The following is a 17442-nucleotide window of genomic DNA, read 5'->3' as shown; positions in this document are numbered from 1 at the left end:
AAAAAGTATGTCCTGGGGGTCCATTCTGGGAAGATTCACCTTAAACTGCTCAATCTATTCCACCAGAAAGAAAAAAAAAAAGGCCTACAACCATTTAAAAGATCACTATATTAATGCAGTTGACCATATCAACCATTTCTGAACAGTAAAGCTACAAAACCAAAATACACACATGCCCCTTCTTTTCTATGCATCAGGAGAAAGCTTCACTTTTGAAATACCAGGGGTCAGTTTTAACCAGATAAAACAGCTGAACCAGTGAGCCTTCATCAGGCTGAAGTCTCTCCCTGTCCTACAGAACTTTCTGTAATGATGGTACTACCCCACAGCGGCGCTGGCATGGCAGGTACAAGAGCCACACATGGCTGCCAAGGACTTGAAGTGTCACAAGTGCAACCGAGGAACTAGATTTTTACATTTTCTTTCATTTTAACTGATAAAATTTAATAGCTTGCTGTGGCTAGTGGCTACTATATTGTTCACTGCAGTTTTATTGGCTTACCAGACAACTACGTAGGCTTGGAAAAGTTCATAAAAACACTGTCTCTTCACGCTTTTAGTTTCTGCTTAATTTATAACACACAAACTACAAGTAAATGTACACAGAACAGTATTCAGGACTGTGGCTGCCTCTTGCTGTGTGGCTCCAAACAGCCCTGGGTACTCAGCCTCATCAGCCTGGTTCTTTGTCCCACAGGCCCCAGGGATGGAAGAGTGACTTCCCTCCTCCCCCACCCAGGGTGGGAGGTTAAAATCACAAATGTCACAAGTCTCAGAGCAGTAGCACAGATCAAGTGTTAATCTAAAGGGAAGGGGTGGGTGAGGGGGCAGAAAACAGGCTGGCGGGGGCAAGGGAGGATCTGGAATGAAGAGGAGAAAAATAAAGCCAGTGAATAGATCAATAGAAGCAACAGCTTACATTCAGATTCACAGGAGAAAGAACACACCGAGACAATCATTTCCTGGGAAAAGCTCAGGCCTAATGAGAATTTACTCTGCGCCTTTATGTGACAAGCAGTCCTTTTGTGGCACGGGCTTCGTGACTGACAGGAACCCAGGGCCCCTTAATAGGATTTCCATATTATTTCCAACACCTGCCCAGAAGTTATTTGTTTACATTGAAGGAGGCAAGATTCTCAAATCAGACATCTGCTTCTAGTTCAGGCATATCTTAGGAAACCATCTAGAAAGCAGCTTTGTTACCATGGTGACATTTTTATTTTCCTCCTTTAGATGGCTCAAAACATTAGCATTTCCAATTTTATTTTGTTGTTCAAAAGGCCAAATGTCGCTCAAGAAAACAGAAGTTTAAAGAAAGATAAATGAATTTTCGAAAATTTCTAAAATAATTAAAATGGCCATAAGGAAGAATAAATAAAAATGAGATGTTGCTGTACTGCCTACTGGCTTCTCTCACTGGGTGGCATCACCAACTTGTTAACCTCCCTTTCCCCTCCCTTTCTCTTAAATATGAACACTCAGCAACTTGAAAAGTACCGATTTGGGAGGGGGGAAAAAAGAATCCTTAGGGTGTGATACAATTAAATAGGGAGTCCATTTTCATGAAAAAGAATTCCTCAAGCTCACCCTACAGTCATGGTGAGGGACAGGAAAGGGTAAGCTTGTCGTGAACATCAGTGGCTGATGAAGGGATGCAATATTAAACAGTGTGAGGGAAGAAAGGTAGACTGCTTGTGAGGAGACTTCATGCAAGTGTATGCTGCTGCTTTCCCCATTTCTAGTGAGCAAAACCAGAGGCACCACTGAACCTAGGGATGGGGGGAGACAGGGCTTAGCCACCAATTACATCCAAACACATAAACTGGAATTACAACTATCACAAATAAACAGGAATTAAAATGACTGTACTAGTTTTGTTGTGTGTGTGTGTGTGTGTGTGTGTGTGTGTGTGCGCGCGCGCGCGTGTGTGTGGCCATACCATGTGGGACTCAGGATCTTAGTTCCCTGACCAAGGATCGAACCTGTGTCCCCTAAAGTGGAAGCACAGAGTCCTAACCACTGGACCACCAGGGACTTCCCGAAAGCTCTATTAGCTGACACTTAAAATGCCTTTTTAAAGTTGTAAAATTTATTACACATAAGAGATATTTGGACTGGTTCTGAATAAGGAATCTGACAAAATCATGATTTACTTTGTTCAGTTTTTAGATTCAAAGTAAAACAACTAAGTATTCAACTCTAAGATTTAGTTTTGATTTGCTAGACCTAAGCAGCATTTAGTTTTGAAATATGACTTCATTAGTTTCATCTAACAGCAAGTTTATTTAACAGAATCCAAAACTCTTGCAGCAGGTATTAGTCAGCCCTCAGCAAACTTCCTTTCCTCTTTCATGAAGCTTGAATTTTGTTCAACGATGTCCCAAGGCCGCTGCCACAGTAATTATTAGATATGACTCCTCTTCACGTTCAAAATTAAAACCCTTGTTAGCAGCTGGCCCCCAGGTGCAGAGAATCTTTAACCCAGAAGATATGTAGAGTACTTCAAAGCACCATAAAACAAAATATATAAGTTGGATAGAAGTAAGTATTGCAGCAGAAATAACTCAAGAAATAGAGAAGTGAAGATATTGAGCATCCCTGTAGGTAATTTTATGATTTTTCCAGAGTGGGTTATGGTAAGTGTTACTATGTATGAATGTAAAAAAGATGGTGAGGCATTCTTTTGAATAACTCTTTTGGAAGAATTATCTACATTTTGAGAAACAAATGCTTCTAAACTTCAAATGCCAGTTTAAACAAATAAATATTGAGCCCCCTTAAAATTTAAAAAAGATATGTTGAATAAAAACTTTATGATGTAATATTTTTTGCAAGAGATGAAATGCATTCTAATTAAGAAAATTAAGAGACATTAAACTTCAGGATGAAAATGTTTGTCTGGTAACTAAGAGGGTTGATTTATAGAGGAAAAGAATTAAAATGCCCTTGCCAAAAATCATCTGGGGAAGGCAGATCCCACAACCAGTCTGCCCCTGTTAATTAATATTTGTTCTGCCTCAGTGATTGGTAGAGGAGGGTGCAGCCAACACGGCTTCCCCAGTCTCATCACTGATCCATTCATGCTCACCACCTGAGGACCAGCTATGCCCTGAAGATATTTATTCATCTGTTTGACAAACAAACAATTAAAACATATTTTCTGGAATTAGGGCACCTATTACATTTCACACAGCTTACATGCCTAGAGGCAGGTATCAATTCAATACTGAACAAATTACTGCATCATAATCCCGTAGATAGTACTGAATTCCTGATTATTCTGTGATAATGTAATCCCAAACAGGAGTATGGTAGAAACAAGTGTCTCCACAAAGAACTAAAAAACCAAGCATAATGCTAAAACACTTACTTTTAAATTATCATCTTATTTTGGAAAATTAAATCCTTGAAAGGTAAACTTTAGAACATTAAACTATTTCCCTACCACTCAATACTCAAAATGAAATATAATTACCACTGTGCTTATTTGGCTAATGGTATGGCCAACTTTATTTTTTAAATACATCCTATGGTATAAGATTTGTATTGCAAAATTCACTTCTAGGACAGGACTAAATAACCTAAGAAAACAGTTACATTTCAAACTCTTGGAAAAATGCCTAGAGTAGTAAGTAACTGCTCTGAAATCCAGAGAAGTTAAGTGACTTGCCCACTGACACACAGCTGACCTAGAGAGATCCTAATTCTACCAGTTGGCAAAAAAGTTTGTTTGGGTTTTTCCATGTTACAGAAAAGCCCAAATGAACTTTTTGGCCAACTCAATATTACAATTTCCTTCGTACTCATCCTTGATTTGTCCTCCCACACAGTTCCAGAAAGAAGGTAAGATTCTTGCCCTTAAGGAGCTGAAAATTTAGTGGGAGAAACCTATGCTCTGTCAGAGCACAGGGCATCTAGGACACTACCCACTTGAAAATATATTTTTAAAAGTCTATCTTAAGCAATTACATGTATGTTTGGAAAGTGGAATTGGATTGCAAATACATGACAGTCTGTGTCTGAAAGTAAAAGCATACAAATAGAATCCTATATATTTTATTGATCATCAGTATACATTTCTAAAACTTTTACTGCCTTATTAGTAAATTTCATTGAACTGTTTATCACTAACATGTACATGCAAACCTAGATGTCATTCTACCCATTCCCTCATCATAAGACTCTTCTTGGTGCAATGCAGCAGAAAGTCTTCATGACACCATTGGGAAGTACACAGAGACATTTCGAATATGGGCCACCCTATAGGAAGGCTGGCCCAGCCTTCTTCAACAAATTAATAGTACAGAAAAAATTTTAAAAGGAGGGAAACTCTTGCAAACCAATTATTTGAAATAATCATAGAAATCTGCTTGTAGGCTAGATATTAGAAGCTAGAAGCTATCAAGGAATTATCAAGTGATTGAGGGCGTTATGGTTACCAAAACAATGTCCATTATTTAGAGAAGGTGTTCATTTTAAGTACTGGAGTACACAAGGTTAAAATGCATCCTGGAATTGCCTCCTTTGAGTATAGCTATGGCTATGTAAACCTGGGCAAGGCCTCAACACCTCTAAACCTTTAATCATATACAAAATAATAAACAAAGCATTCCTCACCAACTACCTTCACACAATGAAATCTGAACTATGAGCTATGCATGCTCAGAAATCAGTGGGGTTGACTGCATAAGTAGGGTTTCACATAATTTTTTAATAAGTTAGAGTGGACAGAGTCCAAGTTACAGCCCTTAATGATACACCCTTTCTCAGACTACTGATGTCTAAGGGGACAGCAGGAGATAACGCAAGCCCAGCTACAGTTTAGTTTGTTGGTGGTGGTTGTTTTTTAATTTTATCCTCTCTTTATAGTATTTTATGGATTTCAACACCTTTGTCTTTTTACAATGTGTCCTTCTGAAGTCTGCTGCTGCTGCTGCTACTGCTGCTAAGTTGCTTCTGTGCGACCCCATAGATGGCAGCCCACCAGGCTCCCCCATCCCTGGGGTTCTCCAAGCAAGAACACTGGACTGGGTTGCCATTTCCTTCTCCAATGCATGAAAGTGAAAAGTGAAAGTGAAGTCGTTCAGTCGTGTCCGACCCTCAGCGACCCCATGGACTGCAGCCTTCCAGGCTCCTCCGTCCATGGGATTTTCCAGGCAAGAGTACTGGAGTGGGATGTCATTGCCTTCTCCTTCCTAAAGTCTATAGGCAATTAATTCCACCAAGCTTTCTCAAGAAGGGTAAGTTTATTCAGGTGCATGGGGTAGGGAAGTGAGTGTTAAAACCTTAACTGCCTGGGTTAAATGGTTATTCCCTCTCCTACTGGCCCACCCTTCCTCCTCAAGTCGCTTCTTGTCTGTTTTCTCCCACAAAGGACGTGCCAAGGGGTTAAACATATAAAAGGCACACTCTTTTCTGATGGATATTTCTTTGCAACAGTAAAAAGAGACAGAATGGAATAAAAACCAAGTCACACAGGTCACACAAGACCCTGGAACAGAACCTTTCACCATTAAGCTTTAATGCATAAAGTGAACCAGCCAACAGAAGTAACCATTCTGTTAATTCAAGCTAAAAACCCACTTTCACCTGTAACACTCAACTAATGAGGCTAAAGGCCTTTCTTGGCCTGAATCATACACTTCAATTTGAACAAAAGGGCCTTAGTCTAATTCTCCATTGATAAACCTTTACTGACAACAGAGAATAACCAGAGATAAGAAAAAATTAAAAAATAAAAAGCAAACTATGGTAAGAATCGAACTGCCAGTCTATGTCCGATGCAGGATACAGCATGCTTGGGGCTGGTGCATGGGGATGACCCAGAGAGATGTTATGGGGAGGGAGGTGGGAGGGGGGTTCATGTTTGGGAACGCATGTACACCCGTGGTGGATTCATGTCAATGTATGGCAAAACCAATACAGTATTGTAAAGTAAAATAAAGTAAAAATAAAAATTTAAAAAAAAAAATTAAAATTAAAAAAAAAAGAAAAAAAAAAGCAAACTATAATGCTGGAGTCACCTACACAGAATAAATACCAAAGTCTAGAGAAGACAGGAAAAAGAGGCATTGCCATAGATACAACTAACAGGCAGATCATTATGAAGACCCTTAAACAAAAACAAGGAATCCATTCAGGATCAGGTAACATAGCAAACAGACCCACAGAAAAACATTTCACTTGAAAAATATCTTCATGTAAATTTTTTTTTAAGTGCACTATTCATACTTACTATACCAGCAAAAATTACAAAAGCTATTAAGGTTTAGGATTGGCGGATTGTGTAAAAACATACTCAAATATTGCATCTGGCATTTTTAAATGTTGCAGCACTTCTGGAGGTTCATTTGGCAATGTACAAAATCACTAAAAACGATCATACTCTGATGATGCATATGGCACTTTGGGAAACACAATCCAATGAAATAATAAATGTAAAAACACCACCACTTAGAAGAAAACAATGTAATTATGCTATATTTTACAAATAAAAAACTGCAAATTCCTCACGGGCCTGACTTGAGGAGGTTACTGCATGCTGGAGAAAAAAACAAGAACACATAATATACTTAAGAAGGACTTAGGAAGTAATAAGGTTAGCACAATAATACCAACTTGGGAGAGGCCATGTAGCTAATCAATAGTTGGTGATAGTGGCTTTTGCCATTTATATTCAAGTTGGTCTTGATTTTGGTGGCTATTTTTTGCTAGGGGGTATAGACATTTGGGGTATAATAAAACTAATTTCTCAATTTCAGATTCCTATGAAGTTTTAGGCAATCTGGCCTTCATAATTCTCAATCCTTACCCTCACATCAGTCAATGAGGTAGAAACAGTGATTTGAGGAACCTAATGGTATCCTCTCATGAACTGGGACCCCCAGCAACTAGAAAGCTCCTGGAAGCAGATGGGACGTCTGCTCTGTCACCGCTGTGGTGACACCAACTTCTGCCCCTCAGCACACAGAAGGGAGGGCAGAGGAAGGTTTTATCACCTCAGAAGACATTTCATTGGTTTCACAGGGGTCTTTTCAAGAGAAACTCCAGAAGATGCTGAAAAAGTTCCCACTCGGGAAGGATAAGCAGGAACCTCTTTTGTGCTTTCTACCCTTCCAACTAAGAGTGTGAGTAGACCATGGTCTGTGCTTCCTGCCATTTTCAGCCTCTAAATCCAGGGCTTATAATGGTTACATGAATGTGGATACTGGATGGCCAAGTGGCAAGCAGGTGCCTTGGATCCTTCCTATAAAAGCCCTGGAACACACACCAACTGGTTTCTCCTCACCAAATAAAATGATCCTTGGGCTCCTACAGTGCTTTCTCTTTCAGGTTCATATTTACATTCTCCATCCTTGTTGAAAAACATCAGGTAGAAGTCTGCAAATAGGCTTATGAATGAACTTGGCTACTGGAACTATAGAAAATAAGATCAATAAAGCCAACAGCACTTGGTTTAGTAGCCAAAGAACCTTCAAGAAGAGAAAAGGAAGAAAAAAGTCCAACACTTTAACAAGGGACTTTCTTTTGTTTTTACTTGCCACCTAAAGGTAAAGCACCTTAATTACCTTAATCTTTATAGTAAGTTTAAATTTATATTTTATAAGCTATTCTGAAATCTGTCCTGTTTAATAATCTGTAACATCAAGAAAACATTTTAAAGTGTCTCTCACAATTAAACCCATCCACAACCTCATATAAATCAAAATTTTGCTACCATATCAAAATGTTACACTGGGACTATATAACATTGCCCACATCCTCATTACATGCAACACTAATTACTACCAGCAGATTCAGAATTTTCTGCACATTAGAGGCTTTTAGAGAGCTATAAAAAATTTCAGGCACCATTAATTTAAATTTGTATTGAAATTTCCTTTTGACAGATGGCCAAAAATTACTTATTATTTAGAGTACCAGAGCAGCCTGTTTGCACATTAGAAGAGGAAAGGGAAAAATTAAAAGCAAGAAGGAAATTTATGTCACGTTCATTACCTGTTAAATGTTAAGGAGCATTATCCTGCATGAATAAATTATTTCATACAAGCCTGACTCCAGCTGCAGGCAACTGGCATGCTCCGGCTGATAGAAACCATCTCCAGCCACACAGCAGACAATCATAAAAAGCCCCTCTTAACCAGGAACCACTTATGGGAGGATGAGGACAATCGATGGAACAAGCAACTAACTGCTTTTCTGAGTGTCACAGAACACATTTATAAAAATTAGTGAACTATTTCACCTAGCAAAGCCACAGGACAGCCCCAAACCTGACGCAGTGCAACTTCAATTCAAAAATGGCACCCAACAAAAACATCTATTTATAGCTACCATTCCACAATAAATCAAGGCAAAATCATCTACCTCTATTTCCTCTTGCTTTTCCCCTGGTTTCCAAGCTACATAGATACTTACTCCCAGACTCATCTTGAATGATTATATACGATTTCAAAATATACCCTACTCTGGTGTGAGGAACTATAAAATGAAACTGACACAAAAGTGTGCATTGGAGTATAAATATTTTCAGTCTTCTGGGAGTGGGGTATGAGAGGAGGCTTCTGTTTAGCTCACTGGCCTGCCTGAAGGTATGTATTTATCATATGAAGGCAGGGAATGGTTGTCACTGGCCTCAGAATAACTAGGCAGGCTTCCCAAGGGCTGCTACCAGCAAATCCTGGTCAATGCCATTTACTTACTACTTCCTAAGTACTTATGTGTGGAGAACTTACTACACTCTGATTAAGAAAGCTTTTGAGTTTAGGTATTGATGCTCATACTAACGACAAAGTACACAACTGTAAATGCAAAATTAAATAATTCAAAGTGTGCAGTTCCTATTTGTCAATGTTGACATTTCTATGGGTATGCAGATACCCTTCCAAATTACAAAGATTCTTGAAGGGTAAAATAGATATATTTTATTTTCTATCATTTAATGGCTTCGGGGAAAAACTACTTCCTCTTTATTATTAAAAAAATAAGGAATAAAGAAGCATTCAAAGTGACAGCACAGGTGGTTTCAAGGGAAGATTTTAGTTTCTGTTTTAACTTCATTAAAAGCTCCAAGAGATGTAACTGCATATGCTCTAAAACATTCAACTACTGTAAAATACAACGAATTCACAGCATCTGTGCTTGAGAACTTCCTTTGCTTTCTAATCTATACAAAATATAAATGGCATGTATAACACAATTATCCACAATACAGTAGCATATTTACATTGTACATGATCCAAAAGTTACCAAGCAATTTCATACTTTACTCATTTCCTGCCACAGTTGCCTGTTTTTCTTGTTTGCTTACTATATAAATTCAAGTATCCTTAGCACACCTCATTACGGTATTACACAAGCACATCCAAATCATTAGGCCCCAGAATACTTTTCCTCTTTCCCTATAACTTCTCTATAAAGACACAGAGGAGGCAAGTAAGACAGAGGCAAAACCCAAGGAGAATAACTTGCTATACTGGAAACCAAGATGTCATTAAACTAAGAAACGAAACAAACAAAAAACAATTCTTTCTGGTGAAGAAAAATGCTCTTAAATGTTTTAATAAAGAGTTTTGTAGGCTGGAACTGTTTCCCAAAATGTGTATTTCCTTATAAACTGATGTTTTCCCCACCACTACCTATCTTACAGCCAAAGCTTAACTCAAGAAAAGCAGTTATTCTTTCACACATGGCAAAGATATACTAAAAAGAGCAACACAAGCCAGATCTTATAATTCAATCTTGGTCTATAAATCTTGATTCTGATAGAGAAAAAGGACCAATTTTTTCAAAAATCTCAAATTCACAACTGAAAGAATCTAAAAATGTAGTTCCCCATTATTCGGTGAAGCCCATGAAATCATCTTGGTAGATCTCAAAGAATCCACTACTAGATTTATTCAAATTGTTTAGAGCCTGATGGTAAGTCATTCCTTCATCTGTAACTTTGAGTCCTACCTTGATGGAGTCTCTGTCTATAGGCAAAACAGCAGCAACAAGGGCAGGTCAAGAGGGGAGAAGAAGGCAAAAAAGAAAAGTACCAGTTAGTTTACATAAAATCATACACTTGTCACATTTGATCTCTACTAAATAATAAATAACACAGATGTCAATTTTTCTGTAAAGTTAATTAATTAAAATTAATTACTACTTGACCAGATCCACAGAGCACCAAGCTACCTTTGACATAATTTCAGAAACCAAAGCTGGATATTCTTGTTATTTATACTCCTTATTGACTTTTCCACTTAAGTGTTTACAGACACGCCTCAGTTCTGGACCATAGCACTAAGATAACCGTATGACAAACAGTACAGAGTTTCTAACATCAGAGAAGGGAAATTTATGTTTATGTGATAAAAATCATTTACCCAAGATCATAATTCATGGTAATGGCACTGAAACAAGAAGAGATACGGGGTTTTAATAATAACCACACCCTTCCAACCAAGAACCACTGCAGGACTAAGTAAATTCCCACAAAGGAATGCTGGGAGAGACTTTCATTTGCTTTTGTGTCATTAAATAATAAAGGCTACTAATAAGCACCATACAAACATATAGTTAGATCACAATGTGTCTGCATTATCATCTATTTCAGTGGAGGGAAGAAACCAAACTAGAAAGAACACAACTTTAAATCATTTACATAAACAACTGTGTTGTTCTTATACACAGAAATGAGTTAATTTCATGCTTCTAAAGAGGCTGGGTGAGAGAGGTAGTTAAACCAACTTCTCAATTACTAAGACTACCTAAATTATTTTCTTACCTGCAAGATTTTCACTGCATTATACAGACTGACCTGATTTAAAAATAATAATTAGGTCTGTCAAATTATGAAGTGAGCCTTTAATCAGTAAAACCTCCCCCAAAATGGATTTGGTCAAAATTAGCTAATAATGCCAGTCACAATTTCAAACACAGAGCACTGTGGCACTTCATTACTGATTTAGACTTGGGGATGCAGCAAAGGATCAGAGGCAATAACCAGGAAATGTGTCCCCCTATACCTTTGGGGAGCGTATTAACTCTTGCCAGTCAATAGAGGATCATTGTGCAAAACAGACTGCTTCCGATCATTAATTTACCTTCCAGGGGAAATCCTTTGTTTAGTCACAAGTAAAATGAAATCCAGAAACAGGACAAACCAGGACATCCAGACTGACTCTCAGCAGCAGACAGGTGATACCAGACGGACATTCTGAGAAAATCACTCACCTCTTTGGTGATCACTGTCATGGTGCTTCTTCTCATCTTTAATTGGAAGGTGGGACTGGCCTCCCAGGGCACTGGAGAGGGCCAGAAGGCCAGCACTGCTACCGATGGGCGGAATGGCAGGAGGCTGAAGCCCGGAAGGGTGTGGGGTCAGAGGCACTGGCAGACCATGTCCATGTGATAGATGCTGGGCCTGGAGTTGCTGCTGCTGTGAGAAACGAGACAAAGATATTGAACTTGTTCCTTGTATCTGAGTCACCCTCAACAACAAAAGGAGAGGAAAGTGGTGCAAAGAGACCCTGGAAAGCCCAGCACCCATGAAGGAAAGATTTATCCTTTATAAATACAGAGAAAGGGTCACACATCCCATATATATATATATATATATATATATATATATAATATTTTTTTAAGGGAGGGAGATGAATGATAGAGAAACACTATCTTTTTTACTTGGATTTGTTGGTTTTGCAATGCACTGTAAATAACCTAATTTTTAAATACTGAAATTATCTAGGTTACTTTTAATAGCTGAAATTAGATTTCTTCAACAAAGCGTCTGTTATTCTGGTCTCCAAAAACACAGAGCCTCACTATTATACATCTCTAATCAAAACATATATGTGACTAACTGTTAAAGCAGTTATGCTGAAGGGAAAAAAGCTGAAAATTGAGAAAATTAGTGTTAAACAGTTCTCCCAGAACCGCTGCACAGCGTGCGGCCAGAGTTAATTTGAAAGAGAAAACCTGAATTAACAACCCAGAAAAGGAAACTGGTTGCAGCCACCGTTTTAAGCCCTTTAAGTGTCCTCAGTGGTACTTGAGCAAATTACTAAAGAAAATCTAATGTAGCAAGGCTTGGGTCCTCCTGTAGGCTTGCTCAATAATGCTGAAATAATTGGGCACTCTGCGCACGTTTAGTGATGCTCGAATGAAAAGCTAGAGGCCTGCCCTTGTACTCTTCTCCAGCGGCCGCCTCCGTGTTGTGACAGGTTTATCTGAGTGGGACTGTGATGCATGCACCAGTAACTGTGCTGACGAGTTTAAAGTCATTTTTACCAGCACACACTGGCAACACATGGAGAAAACCCTCCAGAGGCTGGAAGGGGAGAAGCTGACCTCCGCCGAAGCAAAGCCAGGCTTCGGGAACCTCAGTGGGCAGGCCTCCCTGCCTCTTCCGAGGGGGAGGAGTGGAGTTCTGTTAAGTTAAACATGTCCCTCAACAGGTGTCCCATCAACCAAGACTCAGCTTAACAACGTTCTGTCAGAACACGTGTTGAGAAATTCTCAGACTAACTTCTGTAGTGATCACATTTTAATTAATACCTTGAGAATCACTTTTCAGGCCTATCCTATAATACCTAAACAGTCTTCTCTATAACTTTCTTTCCAAGCAGGACTGCACAAAATAGCTTTCTCAAAAATGTGTGGGGTGGCACCTTCCGCTTCCCTTCACTAGTTAGGATGATCTTAAAAGTACTTCAGCAGAGAAAGTATTGTTTCCTCTCCTCAAATCATCAGTACTTTTACTTCCCTCCTTGTCCCCTCTATTATCTCTTCCTGTGTCTGACTATATAAGTATAGTCAAAGTATAGCTCTACTTAGTTCTTCTCTCCTATTAACCTACACCTACTTTCTGGCTATTTGTACTTAAAATACAGTCAATGAAATTAAGCACTAATTTTCAAGGCCAGTTTACATCCATGAAGTAGCAAATTAGAGGAGTGACGCAGACACCCCAACAACCACGGCCCACGCTCAAGTCCTGCCAAGGTGCTACCTAACTGGGCAGTTCAAAATAATGTCTTCGAGTGGACAAAATCATGTTCATAACTTTTTATGTACTGTTACTTAGTTGTGACCAAAAACTTTGAGCACAAAATATTTTCTAAACATATGGAAAAAAGGACTATGAAGAAACAAGGCCTTTAGGTAAACATATGGCAAATTTATTTCAAAACCTTGCTCTACTGAAATAGCCAGAAAATTGCTCCAATTCACTTTCTTCTCTAAATCTTCTAATACTTCTTTGTGTGCACAGGATGGACACATAACCATTTTCTATCTCAGATGAAGAGTCCAATCAGCAAGTGTTTATTAAGAGCCTGCATACTGCCTAGAGAATACCATGGACAAAGGAGCCTGGTGGGCTACAGTCCATGGCCTCACAAAGAGTCGGACACGACTGAGTGACTAACACTTTCACTTTATGTCCTCTTACCACCTTTCCTAGGCTATATATAAGCTTTGTGAGAATCTGCATCTGACACACAGCCTAGCTAACTGCAGACACTGAGAGGTTCACACAGTGAGCAATTAAAAATGTTTATGTCATTATAAAAACATTAAAAACAAACAAACAAATCCTAAGCTAAAAGCACTGTCTCAGTTGCCCAAGTGTTTCACTTTTCTTTTTGCCTCAAAGGACCAAAAATAAGTGCTAACAGCTTCATTTTCCCATTCAATCAGAACTTTCCAAAGGCAAAAAATATACCCCTAGTCTGCAGCACATGCGATTCACAGTGGAGGCTCACCTGTGCTCTGTTCTATCTCATAATAGCTCTAACACTGGTCTCGTCTCTTCTCCACCATGCCTGTCTTAGCAGAGGGAGGATCCCTTTTGCCTTCCAAGGCTCAGACTCCTCGCCTGCACCTGCCATCTCTTTTCTTCCCTCTCCCTTCGCTGCTCCATCGATTCTTCAAGCTTCTGCTGCTGGTTCTGTCACTGATTCTGTTCTTCTGTTTGTAAGCGTCATCTCTAGCATTTTAACACCTATCTAACACTAAAAGAACTTGAAGTAGCACTTTTTCAGGAGGGGAAAAAAACACTATATTTTAATCACTTTTTGTGTTCTCCACTGCCCCCTAACACAATATCTTTCATATAACTGGCACTGAATAAATGTTTACTAAATTTAAATAACCTTCCTTTACTCTCTTCAGCTAGGTCTGTAAGTATATATCCTTGTCGGTGCAGAGCCAAACATCTTTAAAAACTAGTGTCAACACCCCCTCCTGTACACACACACACTCCCCTTACTGCTTCAGTTTAGTTCAGTCGCTCAGTCGTGTCCGACTCTTTGAGACCCCATGAATTGCGGCACGCCAGGCCTCCCTGTCCATCACCAACTCCTGGAGTTCACTCAAACCCACATCCATCGAGTCGGTGATGCCATCCAGCCATCTCATCCTCTGTCGTCCCCTTCTCCTCCTGCCCCCAATCCCTCTCAGCATCAGAGTCTTTTCCAATGAGTCAATTCTTCGCATGAGGTGGCCAAAGTACTGGAGTTTCAGCTGTAGCATCACTCCTTCCAAAGAACACCCAGGGCTGATCTCCTTTAGAATAGACTGGTTGGATCTCCTTGCAGTCCAAGCGACTCTCAAGAGTCTTCTCTAACACCACACTTCAAAAGCATCAATTCTTTGGCGCTCAGCTTTCTTCACAGTCCAACTCTCACATCCATACATGACCACTGGATAAACCACAGCCTTGACTAGACGGACCCTTGTTAATTTCCCATAATCTGGATTTCAGGCCCATCAATCTGAAAAACTGATGACCATTCAGATAGCAATTTTTCAAGGTTTCACAGTCACTTTTCCCTCTGACGTATCTACAGCCAGAGCAGTATATCCTCCTTATGAGACTCTCCCCTACCTGCTTTGGAAACCCAAAAGTGATCACTACAGTCTCTCTTTGTTACCTCCTCTGAAAGCTGTTACATTTCCTTCTGGATTTTTCCTTCTGTTCACCAGAGTCCTTAGCCTTTTGCTGCATTCCTATGCTCCAATACCCCTGGTATAACTCCTTCCCATACAGTTCTACTTCGCAGTCCAGCATCACCTGAAAATGTTTAACAAAACCCATCCCCTAAGTAACTTTCACTGCCTCAAGTTACCAGTCACCACTCATTTGTTTTTCTTTTGTGTTTCTATACCCATCATCCTGGAATCCTGTCAATTCTCAGTCCCACCATATCAGTTAGACCCTCAGCACCCCATACTTTGATTAGTACAAATCTCCACTAGCTCATTTCGATTGCAGTAAACCCACAATGCATCATCACTGCCAATACTTTTTTCTCAATCCATGGCCACTCCTGTCTCTTAGAACCACCTCTTCATTACTTATCGAAGTTGTACTCAGCTATCTTGCTCAGCTCATGTTTCACCGGTTCTGCAAAGGCCTCTCCAAACACGCCTTGTGTCTCCTATCTCATAGGACTGACTCCCTCTATCATTCACTGGCACAGGCTGCCTCATAAAGGTACTGTTACTCATCTGTTTATGGAGAAGACGACCTTGACTTGCCAACAAGATTGTGACCTTCTGGGGAGAAGACAGCAGCCTCAGGACTCTCTGTACCCTGGAACCTGGCTCACCACTATTTAGTCATATGGTCGCATATTTCAAGTTTTGGGTAAATTAATTTTCAACTATAGATAGAGTTCCTATATATTCTCTATGTAAGATGAAAACGTCTTACATACCTGTAGACTTTGTCGAAACTAAATATTAAAAAAAATTACATACCCAGAGAACTTATCAAAACTAAAAAATTAACATTGTACATTACTATTAATCTAACACAGAATTCATTCTGATTTCTCTAGCTTTCCATTCATGTCATTTTTCTGTTCCAGAATGCCACACTGCACTGAGGTTTTAATTTTTCACTTTTTTTTAACAGAATTATAAAGTCCTTTCAAAGATTTTATGAATGACAACATCCAAATTATAACTGTAATGTTGAATAGACTATGCCTTGAATTTAAGGGAGAAAAAAATGAGAGGGGGCTACCCATAAACCCATTTTATACGTCATCCATAATACATACAAAATTTTAAACAAAAAAGCATACTCAGGGCATCCTATAGAAAGGAGCTATTTTTACCAAGTGTTTAAAATATAAAACTATAAAATAAAAATGAGGTTAAGTTACCAAAAGATGGATGATATAAATGTAAGACAGATATACTGAAATACTTTAGTAGGTTTTTAAATGTTTACATCAATAAAAGAAATCACTTTCTATATTCAGTGGTCATTTTTAAGCTGCTTTGTAAGTCTCTCCCTAGAAACTAGCCTAGCAGTAGAGTGACAGGTATAATTGATAATGATTCCTGGTTAGTCAATAAAACCAATATATTAGTGACCATTTTTAAATAAAAACACCACTCTAATCACAAAGCAACAGGGTAAAAAAAAAAAAGTTTATAAGTTAAAAGTAAAAAACAAAAAAACAAAAAAGAGCAGGGAATACATTATAGTACCACTTGAACATTAAAATAAAATATAATCTATGTAACCATAACTGAAAAACACTGAGAAAGATATACATATTGGAAAAATTCCTCTGGCTGTGCCTTCTTGGCCGTCACTATCTTGGGTGCCTTATTTAAAAAAGAAAACACTCTCTTATCTCAAACCACAACACAAAATAAAAATCTTTTTCTTTTTTTCTTTTCCCTTGATAGGCCATTCAAGAGAATAAACACTAAAATGGAGTGAACTTTAAGCTTAAGCAAATAAGTACTCCATTAGGATAATTAATTGTGAAAAAGAGCCAGTAATTATTTCTGAAAATATATAGCAATGAGGTAGTAGATACAGCCTCAATTCTGTTAACAGTTTTTACTGAAGTTTCTGAAACAAAGAATTATCTCCTCACAGTTTCAAGTTTGGAATGAAGGCAAAAAAAGAACTACTAACGGATCAAGTTCAGAGGAAATGTCTTTCCGCCAGCAAAAAAAGAAATTCTTTTTAATCAAATGTCCCCAACTCCTTGACCAATGAACAAGAGCAGTGTGGGTGTAGAGGCTCAGTCTACACAAATTCCTGGCAACTCTGAACAACTCCAACTGGAAACCAAGCAGAGCTTTTCTTGTCCAGAACCTTTCTCTCTACAATTCTATCAACAGGAAAATCCTGCAAAGATTAAAAAAAAAAAAAAAAAACACCTTTCTTAGAAGTAATGATACCCTAGTAGCAATAACCACACTTGGTGCCATATGGCTTCTTTAAATAAACAAACAAACAAAATAACAAGGTGAGCCTGCTCCATCTCTTGCCAGAAAGTAAGATTAACAGGTATGACAAATAGGACAATGGGTCAACTCGAAGGGGTGCTCACTAGCAAAACTAGAGACAATTCAAGCATCATAAAGAATAAAAACTGCAACAGATTACAACATAATTTTTAAAACAGTTGCCACGATTAGACT

The 17442-nt window shown here is 38.7% G+C and overlaps 1 protein-coding gene across 5 annotated transcripts in view; it reads right to left on the bottom strand.

Moving 5' to 3' along the window:
* The window catches only part of TLE4 (transducin like enhancer of split 4), a 159540-nt gene that overhangs the window by 64793 nt on the left and 77305 nt on the right, over window positions 1-17442 (bottom strand). For 4 of the 5 annotated variants that reach the window (XM_018052099.1, XM_018052098.1, XM_018052095.1 and 1 more), the window contains 2 exons: window positions 11221-11425; window positions 9958-9974 (listed from right to left, as the gene is read on the bottom strand). In XM_018052099.1, the coding sequence (XP_017907588.1) occupies window positions 9958-9974; window positions 11221-11425 (222 nt within the window). The remainder of the gene's footprint in view (window positions 1-9957; window positions 9975-11220; window positions 11426-17442) is intronic. The other variant, XM_018052096.1, reaches the window with a different exon arrangement.

The sequence above is a fragment of the Capra hircus genome, chromosome 8, assembly GCF_001704415.2.
Source record: "Capra hircus breed San Clemente chromosome 8, ASM170441v1, whole genome shotgun sequence".
Lineage (NCBI taxonomy): Eukaryota > Metazoa > Chordata > Mammalia > Artiodactyla > Bovidae > Capra > Capra hircus.
The sequence above is the reverse complement of the archived record's forward strand: the minus strand, read 5'-3'. Positions and strand labels throughout refer to the sequence as shown.